Source organism: Gallinula chloropus (genome assembly GCF_964237585.1).
Source record: "Gallinula chloropus genome assembly, chromosome: 16".
Lineage (NCBI taxonomy): Eukaryota > Metazoa > Chordata > Aves > Gruiformes > Rallidae > Gallinula > Gallinula chloropus.
In genome coordinates, this window is record NC_140101.1 from 15,801,044 (window position 1) to 15,818,976 (window position 17,933).

Below are 17,933 nucleotides of genomic sequence, written 5' to 3' on the forward strand. Positions count from 1 at the left end.
TTCTGCACCCAGAGTGTTTCCTGGGTTAAACCTGCTGGTGCTGCGATGCTCTGGCTCAGCTTTTATCTGGTCTTTCACCACAGCAGCTTTAATCTCCCACCACTATAGGGAAATCAGAAACAGCACAATTACCAGCACAAGATTGGTGTGTCAGTCCCAGGCTGCTGCTCCTCAAGGCCACTTTGCTGCCAGAACATTTGGATCACTGGTGGCTGCTCACACTGTGCCTCTGGGGCACGTGGATGCACTGTCCACCAAAGCTGTTGGTGGAGACATGGTGAGCCTGCAACCAAAAACTGGTGGTGGGCTGGATTAGACACAGGGGTTAACTCCAAATCCTTCCCCTGGCCATTACTGAGTGGCAGTGCTTGGAACAGATCTGTGTTCACCCTGTTTCTCACCTTTCTTCTCCCTTGTTTTATGCTTTCCCCAGTTTTGACCTGGGAATTTTAAGGGACTTTCAAGTCCCACACCGCTGTTTGAACCTTGGTGGCTAATAGGGTGTTAGGACAGGCTGGGGTCTCTCCACTCAGCTGTGCAGGTGCCAGAAACTGTTCCTCTCAAGTAAAAGGAATTTAGAGAGATCTCTCTGCCTTGCAATGTATCAAGTTCTTACTTTGCTGAAAATTTCTTCTGCCCTTGGCATTTCTGCATGATCCTTCCCCTCGTTGTTGGCAGTGGGTGTATTTTGTTGTCTTTAATTTTAACTCTGAGCTTTTATTACGTAGATCTGTCTACAGCCTTCATATAATCATAAAGCTGATAAGCAGTTAAGGTCTTTTACACTTCATCCCTCTTTATCTTATATCCTCTGACCATATATACCAATAGCTATAGAAACTTGGGGGGGTCCAAGTCTGTGAAAGCTGGCTTGAGTCATGGAACTATTGGGCATTGAATCTGAGCAGTTTTAAATTGCCCTAGAGAGTCATCTGGAGCATCAGGTACCTCTGGAGCAGGATTTGGGGGTACTGGTGCATGAAAAACTCACTATGACCCAGCACTGTGCACTGGCACCCCAGCCAGCCCCCTGTGTCCAGGGCTGCACCCCCAGCAGGGCTGGGAAGGGGGGATCCTGCCCCTCTGCTCTGGGACACAGACCCCCCGGCAGCGCTGCCTCCAGCTCGGGGGGCCCCAGGACAAGGGGGACACGGAGCTGTGGGAGCCAGTCCCCAGCAGCCATGGAGATGATGGGAGGGCTGGAGCCCCTCTGCTCTGGAGCCAGGCTGGGAGAGCTGGGCTGGCTCAGCCCAGAGGAGAGAAGGCTGCTCCTGGGGAGAGCTCCCAGCCCCTTCCCGGCCCTCGAGGGGCTCCAGGAGAGCTGGAGAGGGGCTGGTGCCCAGGGCAGGGAGGGACAGGCCCAGGGGAACTGCCTTCAGCTGCAGGAGGGGGATGGAGAGGGGCTGGGAGGCAGAAATCCTTCCTGGGGAGGGGGGAGGCCCTGGCACAGGGTGCCCAGAGAAGCTGGGGCTGCCCTGGGATCCCTGGCAGGGTTCAGGGCCAGGTTGGATGGGGCTTGGGGCAGGGGTGTGTCCCTGCCCATGGCAATGGGGCACTGGGGAGCTCTGAGAGTCCTTCCCACACAAACCAGTCTGGGGTGCTGTGTTGAGGTCTGTGCTCTGGAAGGTCACTTACAGTGTTTGATAGGTCCCTGCATTTTTGCTGTGATGCTGTCTGAGGTCTCTGGTACCCTGAGCTGGTCCCTCCAGGGTTCCATACTGAAAGAAATGGTGCTGCCATTGCAATAAATTTCTGTGCATCTCGCTGTGATAGTCACCTGTATGGATGTCACAGCACTGCTAGGGGGAAGCCTGCTTAATTTTAATGTCTCTGTGTCATTTGGGATATGCATTGCTTGCTCCTGGTCATAAAACTCTGATTCAAGGTAGACACCAAGGAAATGAATGTTTAAAGTCCATAGAGCATCAGGCAGCCTGTCTGGTGTTCAGCAGTAGGGAAGGCAGAGGACAGGCTGCTGGCAGAGCTGGGCCCTGTGCTCCAGGCTGCCATGGTGTCACAGAGGTGCTGGTAAGTAACTGGCAGGTCTCTGAAAAGCAACTGGGGAGTAATTCCTTGAGTACTTGGTTATGGAAGCAGAGGTCAAACATGGATGTGAGGGGTGGATCTTCATTGCAACTATTTCTCTTTCAGTTCCTCAGAACCACGTCCAGCAGGCCTGGAGGAGAGTGATCAGTCCTCAATGTCTGGAGAACAAGGAATGAACTTAGATAATTCAGGCCCTAAACTCTCTGATTTTGCAAGCAGGCCACCAGGTAGGAGGAATTCTCTGTGTATTCTCAGTGCAGTAACTATAGTGGAGCCTTCACCTGATCTTTGTGACCATTCCATTTTAAACTCAAGCAGGGCAGGTTTAGATGAGACATGAGGAAGAAGTTCTTCACTGTGAGGGTGGTGAGACACTGGCCCAGGGTGCCCAGTGAGGTGGTGGAGGCCCCATCCCTGGAGACATTCAAGGTCAGGGTGGATGAAGCTCTGAGCAACCTGATCTAGTGAAGATGTCCCTGCTCACTGCAGGGTGGGACTGGATGGCCTTTGATGGTCCCTTCCAACTGAATGCAGTCTGTGATTCTGCCATTTGTGTGTCACACATTTGAGCCCAAAGCTTTGTTTTCTCCTAGTAATTAACTGGTAATCTTGTTAAAGTGTTTTCTTCAAATTAGCTCAAAATGGAGAGGTGGCCACGTTCTCCTGCATCATCCTGCAGGTATCATCCTGATTATTGTAGAGTCCTTCAGCAAGAGCATAATGCATTAAACCTTTTTGATTTCTAGTTGCAGCACAGACTTCACAAATTAGCATTAACCAGTAGCTGATTCTTCAAAATTAACAAAAGGAGGTTGCAGTTGGGATTATCCTTTGCATTCAGGGGGGGTTAAAGCCAAAGTCCAGGATGGAATTTATATGGTAGGCCCCAGGGGGGATTCTTAGCACTGCTTTTGGCCACGTAACACGTGGCAGATCCTACTTGGTACATGAGAACACCTCAGACCTGTAGCAGGTATGCTTGTCCATGTCCCACAGGGCCTGTCAAACAAGATCTTAAGCTTATTTTAGGGAGTATTAATTAGTGAAAGTCCAGCTCTGCATATGTAAGTAAAAGCACACCTATGGCAGTTACCAGGACTTTTCAGGTGAAGTGAATCTGGAGTAAGAGCTGGTGGCTGACATGATACACAAATAGTTCTCCAGTTCACTGTCACCTCAGTCTCTCATACATTGAGTGAAAACATCTTTAGAAGTAAACTGTGTGTCTGTACCTGTGAAGCCTGTGCAGGCTCCTGGCTGTCATAGGATCACAGAATCCCAGACTGGTCTGGGTGGAAGGGACCCCAAGGATCACAGAGCTCCAACCCCCCTGCCACAGGCAGGGCCACCAACCTCCAGGCCTGGAGCTACACAGGGTTGCCCAGGGCCCCATCCAACCTGGCCTTGAACACCCCGAGGGATGGGGCACCCACCCCCTCTCTGGGCAGCCTGTTCTAGCCCCTCACCACTCTCTCTGCAAAGAACTTCCCCCTAATATCTAATCTAAACCTTCCCTCCTTTAGCTTCAATCCATTCCCACCTTGTCCATTCATTCCCCCTTGTTCAATCCATTCCCCCTGTCCTTCTGTCTGACCCTGTCTGGTACAGACATTCTGCTTTCTTGGATCTTTGGTTTTAACAAGCACATCATCTTGTCCTAGGTTATCCCTCTCAGCCAGTGGAACAAAGACCACTTCAGCAGATGCCACCTCAGCTCATGCCGCACACGCAGCAGCCGCAGCAGCAGCAGCCACAGCCACCGCCCCAACAAGCCCAGGCACCACCCCAGACACCACAGCAGCAGCAACAGCAGATGATGATGATGCTCATGATGCAGCAGGATCCCAAATCAGTCAGGCTCCCTGTGCCACAAGGAGTTCACCCACCTCGAGGGCCTCTGAACCCGGACGCTCAACGAATGCCCATGCAGCAGAGCGGTACCATGCCCGTAATGGTTAACCTGCAAGGCCCTGGGTCAGTGCCTCCATCTCCTGATAAACAAAGAATTTCCTTGCCAGGCAATCCTCCTCTGGGAAATAATGCAAGGAAAATGGTTTATCAAGACAATGCACAGAATCCTTCCAGCTCTCCCCTCGGAGAGGTTTCATCGTTACCTGCCCTCCCAGAAGGAGGTGGAGCTGAAGGCCCCCCAGCATCAGGAGCTCAGAATAATTTGACATCTCACTTAGTAGTTTCACAGAACCAATTAATGATGACAGGACCCAAACCTGGACCATCCCCACTTTCAGCTGCCCAAGGTGCCAGTCCCCAGCAGCAGTCCAATTCTCTGCCTAGCGCTCTTACACACCACTTCCCCAATGTCGCCACCCCCTCACAAACTTCAAGGCCTAAAACCCCAAACAGGGCAAGCCCGAGGCCCTACTATCCTCAAACTCCTAACAACCGTCCACCTAGTACAGAACCATCAGAAATCAGCTTGTCTCCAGAGAGGCTCAATGCTTCTATAGCTGGGCTGTTCCCTCCCCAGATTAATATTCCTTTGCCTCCCAGACCTAATCTCAATCGAGGATTTGATCAGCAGGGTCTTAACCCCACTACTTTGAAGGCCATTGGACAAGCCCCATCCAATCTCACCATTAACAACCAGTCTAGTTTTGCTGCTCCACAGGCACACAAGTTGGAAGGTGGCATCATTAATTCAGGAAAACAAACCAACACTGGAGGAACCAAGAGAGCGAGTCCAAGCAATAGTCGAAGGTCAAGTCCTGGATCCAGTAGGAAAACTACACCAAGCCCTGGCAGACAGACTTCAAAAGCAGCTAAACTGACACTGACAGCTCAGCAGAATCCACCTCTCTTGCAGAACATGGAATTACAAAGGAATATGCTGGCTGGGCCCTCTTCTTTGCCAACACCTGTAACTACAAGTTTTCAAAATAACAACGTGCTCAGTAATCAGAGTCCTGCAGTCTCTGTACCTGCTGTGACCAGTGTTCCTGAAGACAATAAGGAGAGCCTTAGTGTGCCTCAAGATAATGAATGTCCAGGTGCACAAGGTGTCCAAGGTAACAAGGTCCAGCCCACTATTGAACTGAAAGGTATCCCTACTCCAGAAATGAAAATGTTGGTTCCAGAGGAACAGTCAAAAAAGGAGGGGCAAGCCTTAGACACCAGTAAGCTTCCAGTCGTGGAGGAAAGTAAAACCATGGTATCTCCAGCTATGAGGGAGGCACCAACTTCTTTAAGTCAACTCCTGGATAATTCTGGAGCCCCTAACGTAACCATTAAGCCCCCTGGGCTGCCTGGTCTTGAAATGGCACCGATAGTCACCGCTGGTGAGGAGCTAAAGAAGGTAGCTGTCATTCCTCCACTGCAAGATTCACCCTCCAGCAAAGAGCCATCTAATTCACTGAGCTTGCCTCAAAACAACGAGCCCTGTCCAAATCCAGGGCCCCAGGAGCTGGGAGAGGCGAACCCAAACGTGTCACAGAGTGCTCCTTCAGTAATGCAGAGGCCTGTCAGCTCTTCTTCTATTTCAGGTCCTCTGCCCCCCAACCAGATAACAGTTTTTGTAACTTCAAACCCTATCACCTCTTCTGCTAGCACCTCGGCTCCGCTGCCATCGCACCTGCAGCCCGCCCTGGTGTCGACTGTTGTCACGATGCCCAACGTAGGGAGCAAAGTCATGGTTTCTGAGGGACAGTCAGCGGCCCAGCCGAGCACCCGCCCGCAGTTTATTACCCCCGTTTTCATCAACTCCTCATCAATCATTCAGGTTATGAAGGGCTCTCAGTCAAGCACGATGCCAGCAGCCCCCATGACTTCCACCTCCAGCCTGATGCCTCAGTCGGTTGCGGTGGTTGGTCCTTTGCACATACCACAGAATATAAAGTTCTCCTCGGGGCCCACTCCCAGCACATCCTCCAGCAGTCCCGTTTCCAGTATTCCCACCAGCAGATCTCTGGTTCTGAATCCCTTGGCACCTCCTGTTCAGCTGCCTTCTCCTGCTGCAACTCCTTCAAACGCTCCTTCGCATCCTCCTGCTCAGCAAGTCAAAGACTTCAGCATGGAGGAGACGCCTTCTCAAGGTGCTGGGTCGAGTGACCAGTGCTCTGTCACCACAGCACAGTCCGGTCCTGTTGTTTCACCTCTTCTCACCAGCAGTCCAGGATCTGGGAACAGGCGCAGTCCTGTGTCATCTAGTAAGGGAAAGGGGAAAGTGGACAAGATTGGCCAACTCTTGCTGACCAAAGCCTGCAAAAAAGTCACTGGCTCCCTTGAGAAAGGGGAGGAGCAGTATGCTTTGGATGGGGAAGCTGAAGGTCAGGCACTAGAGACAGCAGTCCCAAATAGCTTGGGCGCAGAGCAATCACCAGCAGAACTGGACAGTAAAACCGTGACCCCTCCAGCACCCGGTCTTACCAAACAGAGCACTTCTGGGCCTGGCAGCTCCAGCGTCAGCACCGCGGCCGCTGCCCCTGCCTCGGCGTCCCCCGGGGTCCCAGCAAGCACTCCTCCTGCCAGCGTGCCGCCGGGTGCAGCCCCAGCCGCCGCCCCGGACCTGGCGCCCGCAGCACCCAGCACTAACGGCGGCAGCAGCAGCACCGGCACTTTGCCAGCGGAGCAGCCGGGCCTTGCTGCGGCGGAGGAAAAAGCAGGAGCCCATCAGGAACCTCTCCAGAGCACAGGTAAGTGCTGCCCTGTGTCAGAGGAAGAAGGGAGATGGCTTTTGAAGGCTTCCAGGCGCCTCTTTCCATGCCCATAATACATTTCGGTGCCATCCCCCAGGCTGGCAGCTGCTGTTCCGTTGCCGATACCCCAGCGGCACATGGGTCTGCGCTGCGCCGGGATTCACCCTTCACGGGCTCTACTTCAGTTCCCATTTGCTGCTTCGTATTTGTCATGGACATAGAATCATAGAATGGAATCCCAGCCTGGTCTGGGTTGGAAGGGACCCCAAGGGTCACAGAGCTCCAACCCCCTGCCACAGGCAGGGCCACCAACCTCCAGGCCTGGAGCTACACAGGGTTGCCCAGGGCCCCATCCAGCCTGGCCTTGGACACCCCCAGGGATGGGGCACCCACCCCCTCTCTGGGCAGCCTGTTCCAGCCCCTCACCACTCTCTCTGTAAAAAACTTCCCCCTAATATCTAATCTAAACCTTCCTTCCTTTAGTTTTAATCCATCTCCCTTGTCCTGCCAGTCTCTGCCCTTTAACAAACCCATTCCCCTCCTGTTCCTCTGCTCCCTTCAGGGACGGGAAGGCTGCAATGAGGTCCCCCCACAGCCTTCTCTTCTCCAGGCTGAACCAGCCCAGCTCCCTCAGCCTCTCTCCATAGGGGAGCTGCTCCAGCCCCCTGATCATCCCCGTGGCTCCTCTGATCCCTCTCCAACAGTCCCACATCTTTCTTGTACTGGGGGCCCCAGCTCTGGACACAGGTCTCCAGCTGGGGCCTCATGAGGGCAGAGTAGAGAGGGACAATCCCCTCCCTGTCCATGGGATGTTGTAACAGAGGAGTGACTTACCTGACTGCTAGAAGTGGGGAGATGAAGTGACTATATCAGCAATGGCAAAAGGAATACCTGGGGGGCTTTTATATGGGTTGATATGCTGGTGTCCTGCTTCAGTCTTGCCAGAGACTTATTAATTTCATAATTTAATTCACAGACTTACTGATATTTTGAGTTTATCCTAATAATGCCAGTTTCCTCTCTGAGTAAGGTCACCCTTCCAGGGAAACAGCTGGAAACCTTCAACAGAAAGAATCCAACAACCCAGCTCCAAAGTCCAGCGAATTTCAGAGAAATACCTGACAAAGTAATTACAATCCCTCAGCCCAAACCACAAAATGCCTTCATATCCAAGCTCTTTTCTCCTTTATTACTTGAATTTTAACATCTGACAGGCTTTATTTATGACTCTGCTGCTATTCCTGGGTGCCATTCTTTATCTGTTGAAAATGGTGTGGAAATAAACCATCACACCTGAAGTAAGGGGCCTGAGTAGCCATGGCACTTCACATCATGAAGACAGACTCTCAAGATCAAATCACAGAAGATAAAAACCCCAGAAGCCAGTGGAGCTGAGAACTTCCACTTGAGCAGGACTTCCCTGGGGCCGTTAGCTGCACACCACTAGAAAGTGGAAATACTTCCTTTGAGCTTCACAGAAGGAATCTGGCTTGTTAGGAGGAAAATGGAAGGGGATGTTCTTTATTTGAGCAGGAATGTTTCACTTTGTGTCTCCACATTCACTGTGTCGTGTAACAAAAGACCAGATAGCATGAGCCCCACAAGAATTAGTTCTCCATCTTATTTTTTGACTTGGCAACCTAAGAAACATGAAGTCACATCATCTGGTTGCCAGAGGACTTCGAGGGAGCCTCTGGATCGTATGTTGCACTCTTGCAATCCAATGGAAAGAGTGAGGGCATGGATTGCTTTGTTAATAATTTGTTGATAATAAAAGATGCTCTTTCCCCCCAGAACTTGTGCTGAAGGAAGCATTAAACTGAGAGAGACTACACGCTCTAGTTTCTAGGACTTAATTGCTCAGTTTGGTAAAAAACTTCCCTTTAGGAATGTGTTTATGATACTTAATCCCATCACATACTCTAGTTGGAGAAAACTTGCTTGGGATAATTTTGCCCAGGTTGGTTTTTAAAACTGGGGAGGTGTGGTGGGGCTGTGGAGAGGCAGAGGGGAGGTAAAAGGTGCAGGAAGCTGGGAGGTAAAAGCACCCCATGGCAGGGAGGAAGATTCCTGTGACTCCCTTGGATAATAATGGTTTTTCCCTCTGCTTTTGTTCCAGCATCCTCTCAACATTTAACACAGAAAAAAAGCTCAGTTGCAACATCAGACAGTACTGTTCAAAGAACAGGTAAATCCTCCTGTGGGGAAAAGTGGAGTAGAGGTGACCTGACCCCTTTGTAAGGGACAAAGCCTTTATGTTACTGCATTGGTAATGGTTGCTGGTCGGTTGGGGGGGGGGTGTTAATTGTGTTTTGGGGGTTGCTTTTCTTTGTGCTTTAGAAGTCTCTGAAGGATTTCTGGAGATGCAGTGTGGGGTCAAGTAAAACAAATGAAAAAACCACCAAGGCAGTTTTTAGGTGAGCTGGAGGGACTGGATCAGTAACGATCCCTTCTGTTTGAGCTGCGAAGTTCTAAGAGCAAATAGGGGTTTCTCTTTTACATGGGACCCTTCTGGAGTAGGTTTTTCACAAAGCCATGCTGGGAGTGGAAGGTGTAGGCTTGCAATCCTTCCTTCTGTTCAGCTGCTAGTGAGTCCCTGTTTCAAGGATGGAGCCCTGGCAGATGACTCTGTTGTTGCCATCTACACCGTGGTGTTTCACCATCAATTCATTGGGGTTTTAAAAGAGCAATTTCCAAGATGAGGAAGGAAAACAGGCAGAGGTGGGCTTGCTCATAGGAAGGGCCGCTCTCCATCCTTTGGCCATCCCAATGTGACCAGCAGTAGAGTCTGCAGGAAATAAACCCTGTGCTGCATTGCTTTCTGTGCACTTCACTCAGACACTGATGCTCGCGTCGATCCGCATCCCACTCCTTGGCCCAGTGCTGATGTGGCAGCGTTGGGGAGTTCCTGCTGCAGGAGGCACTCACGTTACCCATTTTTACTCTTGGATATTCTCCCTGTTCAAATTTTGGGCAGGAAGAGGTTTAACTCTTTCCTCCTGTTGCTTAAGCTATTTTTCTTTTGTTCCCAAGGCACCTGGTTTCCCAGATGATGCTAGAGGTGTTTACAGAGCCCACTGTTCCGGCAGTGCAACCTGTGAGGGGTATTTTCTGTAAGGGGACAGCTGCTACCCCTTCACAGAATCACAGAATCCCAGACTGGTCTGGGTTGGAAGGGACCCCAAGGGTCACAGAGCTCCAACCCCCCTGCCACAGGCAGGGACACCAACCTCCAGGCCTGGAGCTACACAAGGTTGCCCAGGGCCCCATACAACCTGGCCTTGAACACTCCCAGGGATGGGGCACCCACCCCCTCTCTGGGCAGCCTGTTCCAGCCCCTCACCACTCTCTCTGCAAAGGACTTCCCCAATATCTCATCTCACCCTTCCCTCCTCCAGCTTCACCCCATCCCCCTTGTCCTGCCAGTCTCTGCCCTTTAACAAGCTGATTCCCCTCCTGTTCCTCTGTTCCCTTCAGGGACTGGGAGGCTGCAATGATGTCCCCCCACAGCCTTCTCTTCTCCAGGCTGAACCAGCCCAGCTCCCTCAGCCTCTCTCCATAGGGGAGCTGCTCTGATCATGTCCATGGCTCCTCTGAACCCTTCTCTGGCTCCTTTTCACCCCAGTTCCTTTTGCACACTCGAGCTGAGTTTGGGTGCCAGGCTGATCTTAGAGCTCTGCCACCAACAGATTCAGGGTGCTGGGGGTGAGGTGGGGGAGGCGATAGGCAGCGTTGGGGTACGGTGTTTCATGGCCACTCAGTGGTTCCTCATGAGAGGTGCTGTGTGGAGATACTCCCTCAGCAAGTGGCCTGGGGCACAGGGGCAGAATGGAAGGGAAAAGGATCAGAGATCTTGCATCTTGAAAGAGATGTTTGCTCAAAGGGAAACCTGCTCAGGTATGAAATCACTGTGGGAGAGAGAGAAGGTGTCAGACTTCTCTTCACATCATCTCCTGGGAGCATTGGGGCTTCTTTTTTTTTCCAGGCTCAGAAGTGTAATTGGGCTGCAGAAAATTGTCTCCCTTGGCATCAGGAGATGTTGTGGGAGGGGTGGTTGGGTTACAGCAAAATCTTGTGTGCTTAATAGAGGAAGATTAGTATTCTTAAGGTGTAAAACTGGTAAAAATAAGATGTTTTAGAAGAAATAAACTCAAATGGAAGTTAGAAAGGGAGAGCACTGTAGCCCTGGTCAGGAAGTCTCTCTGCAGTTTACTGTGGGGTTCCCTTTAATGTTTCTGGCTGGGCTGGTGCAGGGGATAATGGAGATGAGCACTTGGCTGATGGGTGTTCTGGTGGGTGTGTTAGCCTGCTTTGCCTCCAGAGAAGCGATAGGTGAGAGAAGGTGTTTCCTCAGCCCTAATGTAGTCACAGGACAGACCAGGCATGACATGAAAGCTGAGATAGGTGTGCCTTGTCAGTGGGTTTGTGCCTCTACAGCCGTCTTCATAATTGTCTTTTTCTTTTGTAGAACTTGAAACAAATGCTGCAGTAGTGGCTGGTCAAAGGTAAGGAGACAGTTTGTGTGGCTTCAGAGTAGATACAGCTTTCACAGGAGGAAGGCCCTTTCTCTTTGCTTCAATTGCACAACTTCTGCTACTGCTTTTCACTTTCTTGTCCGTCCCCTTTCCTCCTGCTATGAAACTGGGCGGCGTGAACGTTCCAAAACGTTGCAGAACGTAAGGTAACTTTCCCAAGCCCAGCGTCCTGCCCTGGGCAGTGTTCCTCCTTATCCCTGCAGGCCTGAGCAGTTCACATCCTGGAGGGGTCTTGTTGGTTCCACTGTTTGCTATTTCCTGAAAATAAGTCAAACCAGCCCCCCCCCTGCCCCCAGAGCCTGCAGCTTAGCTGTTTTCTGAAAATAAGTCTTTCTGCAGTTTTTGTCTTCTGGCTCCATGACTGCTTTCTCCAGATCTCCTCAGTGTTTGCTTGTTCACACTTTGACACAGCCTCATAGGAGAGCCAGGTAGAACCTCCTCACGTCCTGATTCAGTCAGTGTCACTGAAAGATCGAATTTCAAATGCTTGTGCTCTGTCAGAAGAAAATACAGTTTCCAAGATCTGTTTCTGTTAGACTGGAAACCCAACCAGGCTCGGAAACTCCTTCTAGGCAGCTGTAATGACAGAGCTTCCTCAGGCTTTTGGATAACTGTGCTGGCCCGACTGGCCGGGCTGTGGTGCTGCCCTCGTCGGCGGGGTGACCCCGGAGCCAGGCAGGAGGTGCAGCTCCCTCAGTGGTTCATCAGGAATAAGGCAGCTTTCTCAGCTCAGGAATGACTCGGAATTGAATGTTTAACTGGATTTACCTCTCTGGGGATTGGGATCTCTCCAGGTGTATCAAAAGGCAAACTTGAGATTTCCTGACAAGTATTGTTTGGAGGTAGAATTTTTCTAGGAAAGCTGAAGGAGAACCACTTGGCTGATGAGCAGATTCTCCAGAGGAAGGGTCCTTGCATGGCCATTCCCCAAACTCATCAAATTACCACAAGTGCGTTTCTGTTTGGATTTTTCTGGACTGATGCTTTCCTGAGCAAGACCCGAAAAGAAGGCGAGTTCCCAGGCAGACTGAACCCAGGGATGGCTGATAACCACAGCGGTCAGCGCCGCGCTCCGGCCGCTAAACGCCCTACGGTACAAACCTTAGAGGAACCTTGCAACTGGGGAAGCACTAGAAATACCTATCGATTCCCTCCTCTAAAAGGAGAGGAGTGCTGTGTGGCTTCCTGCGAGACAATCCGAACTGTGGATGAGCCCCTAGAGTCTGTACAGTGACCTGTGATAACTGACCCGCGGCGGATGGCGCCTGTTTGCTCACCTCTGGGTATCCTCTGGTTGTTTCAGCTGCCCAGGTTACTTCACAGGGGGACCAGTCTGTGACCAGTGTGTGGGGATTTAGTTTATAGATTGCCCAGAATTCCTACGGGGAGACGGGTTTCAGTCTGTATTCTGTACCTGAGACAGCCCACGGGCTTCCGTGTTCTCTTCTGCTGTGTGTTTCCTTGCTTGAGGATGTTTGTCTCTCCTTTCATGGGCAAACCATGTTTTATTTCAAATATCTTGTACTTAAAACTACAAGTATATATACCTGTACTATCACAAGTATTTGTAGTAGTTTTCCCTCTCAAAGCAGGACTCTCTGGAGCAGTGGAACCTCCATATGGCCTGGTCTGCTCTGTGTGCTTTCAGGGCAGCGCTCTGGCTAAGGCAGCCTGTCTTGAAATCTTGCAGATACCACCCAGAGGGCATGTCAGGAGTTTTTCTCCTTTTCCATTATCAGCAGGATAATGCCTTTGTTTAATTACTTACCTCTGAATTCACAGGGAATAAGTGTAGCTTAATCTTCAGAAACCACTCAGTCATTGGGAAGTGTCTGGCAGTAATGGCTTAAGGAGAAAACACCCAAACTTCAGGATGGGTTTGAGTGATAAAATAAAAGAGGAGTTTAATTACAAGATGTAGCACACCATTTATTGTCTCAGTGACAAGAAGCACCGATTTCCACACTACCAAAAATTATTTTTTAATAGCAGAAAAAGCTTTCTGTTACAAAAAATACATACAAATAAAGGATAAAAAGATTTTGGCTTCAAGCTTTAAAGCTTGAAGAAAAATTTAAACAAACCTTAAGCTTTTGAATACATGACAGAATAATCTGGATGGATGGAGTGAGTCTTCCCAGTGTAAAGAGAAGCCGGTGCACTCACTGAAGGGCTCATCATTCCTCCTGGTGTTCACCTGCCATTTCAACTCTCTGTTCCCATCTGGTAGCACTCTCTAATGGAACTTGTTTGCTCTTCCTAGACTTCAGTAGTGGTGGCACCTGTGGAAAGCAGAGCAGACAATTTATTATGCATCTCATTTCTTGGTTCTTCTAATGTTGGAAATATTCTCTTTGAGGACTTCTCGATTCTGTATCCTCTGATAACTGTTAATAGAAGCAGACTATACTCTGGCTTGCTCAGGTCATTCTTCATCTGATAGAACTTCTGGTGTCTCTAGCATTTCATTCTTCAGTGCTAATAGTCCGGAACTGGTACCTCTGTCGGTCCATCCTCCAGCTTGTCTGAGTTGCATAGAAAAACCTAATTCTTCTTACACTTCATCAGAACTATTTTGTCCCACTTTATTAGTAATGAGACAAAAGAGAATTGTGAAAAGTCTAAAACTCCAAATAGAAGAAATTCAAGAACAGAGGATTCTGCCGCTTCACAGGACACTGTAGAGAACGGACAGCGCAAGAGGTCCTCCAGACCAGCATCTGCATCCAGCACTGCCAAAGGTAAACCACACAGCTCTCATTTCTCTGGAGAGGGCAGGAGGGGAAGTGCTTCCCCACTAACAGCCCTTCCCATAGCTGGCTCTAGCAGTGGTGTACAGCTCACCATGCCCTCGATGGTGTAGAGACAGGGGGGTGTCCAGGTGCTCACCCACCTCTGCACCCGCAGAGAATCTCCTACCAGTTTCCCACTGTTAAGCCTGTGGCAGTTGTTCTCTGCAGCACTCCTCAGTGTAGCACCTGGCAGGCTTGCCTAGCTGGAGTCCAGTCCCCTTGGCAGAGATCACTGCTGTTAAAGGACTGGAGTAACAAAGGGACTTGTTTGGGGGTCTTTTCCCTTTCCTTATCCCCCTCCTGAAGCCTAAAAGGCAGGAGACAAATGCTAAGTCTCCCCAAGTGCATGGCTGGCCCTTGTGGAGGCAGTTGCTGTGGTTCAGGCACGCTCAGAACACTGCCTGGCTGGCAGCATCAGGGTGCTGTGTGCCTGGTGCCTCAGCTGCTCTTTCCAAGGACAAATCCCAAAGCTCCAGAGGTTAACCCACAGCCTTAGCAGTGCCTGACGTGCGGGTTACAGCCCCTGACAGACTGTTGTTGCATGGGGCTGTGCTGCTGAAGCTGCCTCAGCTCCTTATGTCTTAAGGGTCAGAAAAGTTCTGGTGGACAAAAGTTGTATGGGAGGGTAGAGAGACCCTCAAGGGGCAACATTCAACCAGTATTTTAAAGATAACAAACAGAACAAAGAGGTTTTCATATAAAATGATGATAAAAGAAAGTCAAGTTGAATTCAGCAACCATTTTCCATACTGCAGATGCTAAAGTTTGGGCAGAATCTTTGTACTTTAAGAGTTTCAGAGAAGACCTCCAGCTATATGTACTTGTGCAGTGGCTCTCCAGGGCTGCTGGGAGGGACCTGTTACGTTCTGCACTTCTGTGGCTGCTGAATTTAATCACATTTACTCCATGTGGCAGGACTGTGCAGGAGAATCTAAGCCTGTGTTGTAAAAATCAGTTGTCTGTCATGATTGTGAAGAAAAGTTTGCAACCTGTGAAGCCAATGTAAAAGTGGGTTTGGTGATGCCTTCCTGAGTTTGAGGGGCTCTGAAATGTGTGACCTGCCCCACGTGCTGGAATGGATAAACCTAAAGATGACAACCAGTAGCACATCAAACTCTGAAACTGTGGGAACGTGAAAATACAGCAAATTCCATTCATGCCAGAGCTCACTGGAGGGCTTTGTACTGACTCTGTAATTCCTTTGCCTCTGGAAGGAAAGCTGTTGGTTTTAAAGGTGCATCTGAGACTGCCACATATCCCAGGGGTTTCCTTGGAGACACGAGCCCAGCTCAGCCTGTGGAGCCCTGGGCTTTCTGTCCCTGCAGCGGCTGCCCGCTTCCAGCCCGCGGGACAGAGCCTGGCAGGGCGGGCTGGAGGGTGAGGGAGGCAGCTGAGGAAGGGTAACGGGTTTGCTGCTTGTGCCCACACCACTCTGTGGTTTGTTACTGAATCCAAGCTGCAGAAAGCACCTTGGGTTTGTGTGCTCCTGGCTCTTCCCAGACATCTAGAGAGACATTTCTGTGTCCCTATTAAAGGGAGCGCGGGGCTGGGGGAAGCTGCCCATGGGGTTGGAGACTGAACGTGGTCACTGTAAGAACAACAGGTGGGGAAAACTTCAATACAAGAGGGAGAGAGACCAGACTTCAGCTGGCTGGTGCAGGAATTCCCCTGCCAAGCACCAGGCTGGAGGCTGCCTGTGAAGAGGACACACAGGTGTGCAGCATGGTTGGTGTGCGGCGCTGGGGGAGAGGCAGGCGAGGGAGATGCTGGTGATGCTCACGGGTTGCCAGGGACTGGGATGGGTACTGGGCACTGGGAGAGGCACTGGACGCTGCTGACTGAGCTGCCACTGCCCAAGCTGCTGAGAAGTGCCGTTGCTGCTTGGAGGGAGTTCCCCAGAGCTGAGGTCATGCCTGTTTCACCCCCAAACACTGGTGCTGCGCTGGTATTTGCACTTTCTGGAGGCCCTTTCCAGCAAGGGGGTTCATCACCTACAGTAGCCTTGAGGGTTAAATACCAGAATGCTGATTTTATTCCTTTTTTGGTTTTAATAACTGTGGCATTATTGAACAGCCACCGTGGGGCTGTCAAACAGCCACTGTGGGGCTGTGGAACAACCAGCATGGAGTTGTACCGTTGCTTTTCTAGTTTTAGATGTCTTGGAACCTTTTCCCTTCTGAGTCCCAGTCCAGGCTGCTCTGGCAGTCCCAGTCCAGGTGGCTCTGGCAGTCCCAGTCCAGGCTGCTCTGGCAGTCCCAGCACGTGCTGCACAGAGCCAGAGACACACCTCCAGCACGTGCGGTCACGTTTTTAGCAGCGGCTGAAGGGTGTGAATCCCCTTGGTCCTTCCTCCCCCTTGTCCTGTTGTGGTGTGGAACAGGAGCTTGGTGCCCTGGGAAGTGCACTGACCGTGTCCTCTGCTCTCGCTGTGGCTCTGCCAGGTGCCTCCGGTGGCTCCGCGGCCGCGCCGTGTCTCCTGCCCTTCCCCACGCACCGGTGTTCTCTGGATCATGGGGTACACAGAGGAGTCTTGTTCCCTAATGAGCTGACTTTCCAAGGGCTCAGGCAGCTGGGCTCTTGCATTGCAGGCTCTGAAATACCTTCCTGAGTTGTTTGGGTTGTTAATAACACCATCCCCGTGGTGCTTGGGGCCGGCTGACGTGGTGGTTTCAGGGGGGTTCTCCCTGTCAGGGCTGAGCGAGCTGTGGGGAGCTGCAGGACAGTTAAACAGGGATAAGTCCTGGGTTTAAGGCTGTTCTGGTAGGACTGTGGAAGTTTTAAAGTCCCTGCTCTCAGGAGCAGTGTCTCAGAGACGTCCTGTGGCAGCTGTGGGGTAAAGGGTCCCTTTGGGTGACGGCTGGCGGAGGGTCAGTCCCAGCTCTGTGGGAATCCTGGTCCCCAGAGGTTTCCACTCTGGTGTGAGCTTGGAAAACTGGAAGGGCAATCTGTGCACCTCTGGGGAATGGCTTACCGACCTCCTATCCATGCTCTTTTTCTTCTCTTGATTTCAGAGACGAGTGGCAGTGCAATGCAGTCAAAAAGAAGAAAATCCAAGTAAATTACTGCATGGAAACATGAAACTTGTAAATGAGTGTGAATTTACCAATAGCCATTTTGAGCTGTGATTTTTCTTTTTTAAATAAATTCCTGTACAGTAAGTCATTTTAATATTCTCCTGTTCCCAAGAAATGATTTTTTTTTTTTCTAAAAAACAGATAAATAGATATAAAAACTGGGTTCTTCTGAACCCACCCCCCACCCCTGGATTTACAAAGCCAAGTCTGGGGTTAGCACATTAGGGTAACGTGTTTGTATGGAAGAGAAGGGGAGGGGAAAGACAATTGTAAATTTACTTGTTTCCACGTTTCATAAACAACTTAGAATACAGGGTTGTCATTTTTAGGTATTGAAATAACGTATTGTGCTGTTGTTTTAAGTACTGTATGTGAATAGCAGTAAGAGGGTTGAGAAACCCCATCTTCTTTGGAATTGTAAATAATTTTATTATATAGTAGATGCAATGTATTTGTTGTAGAGATGGACCAGTGAAACCAACAAAATATAATTAAATTGAAGGGTTTGTATAATGTGGAATCCCTCATGCTCTAAATAAATGTTATTGTCCTATAATTTGGGTGGTATTATTATTAGCAGCAAGGACAGCATCCTCCTCACCAGGAAGATCGGAGGGATTATGTGGAGCTGGAGGCCCACAAGCTCCTTATATGGAGCTTTAGAGGGGAATTTGTTGAACCACAAGCGAATGGACTGATGCAGCTGTTGCTGCAGAGCTGGGGGAACGGCCACCCGGCCCCCCCAACACCCCCTGGCTGCAGGGAGACCCAGAGCCAGCGCTCCCTCCTCACAGAGAGAGGAACGGGCCGTGGGGACGGTGTGAGGCCGTGGGG

The 17,933-nt window shown here is 50.5% G+C and overlaps 1 protein-coding gene across 1 annotated transcript in view; it reads left to right on the forward strand.

Annotated features, from left to right (window-relative positions):
• The window catches only part of NCOA6 (nuclear receptor coactivator 6), a 35,244-nt gene extending 17,595 nt beyond the window's left edge, over positions 1–17,649 (forward strand). Inside the window, exons 8-13 of the mRNA XM_084271602.1 lie at positions 2,152–2,273; positions 3,708–6,695; positions 8,818–8,886; positions 11,167–11,203; positions 13,826–13,974; positions 17,037–17,649. Of these exons, the coding sequence (XP_084127728.1) occupies positions 2,152–2,273; positions 3,708–6,695; positions 8,818–8,886; positions 11,167–11,203; positions 13,826–13,974; positions 17,037–17,083 (3,412 nt within the window). The 3' untranslated portion in view covers positions 17,084–17,649. The remainder of the gene's footprint in view (positions 1–2,151; positions 2,274–3,707; positions 6,696–8,817; positions 8,887–11,166; positions 11,204–13,825; positions 13,975–17,036) is intronic.
• The last annotated feature ends 284 nt before the right edge of the window (positions 17,650–17,933 follow it).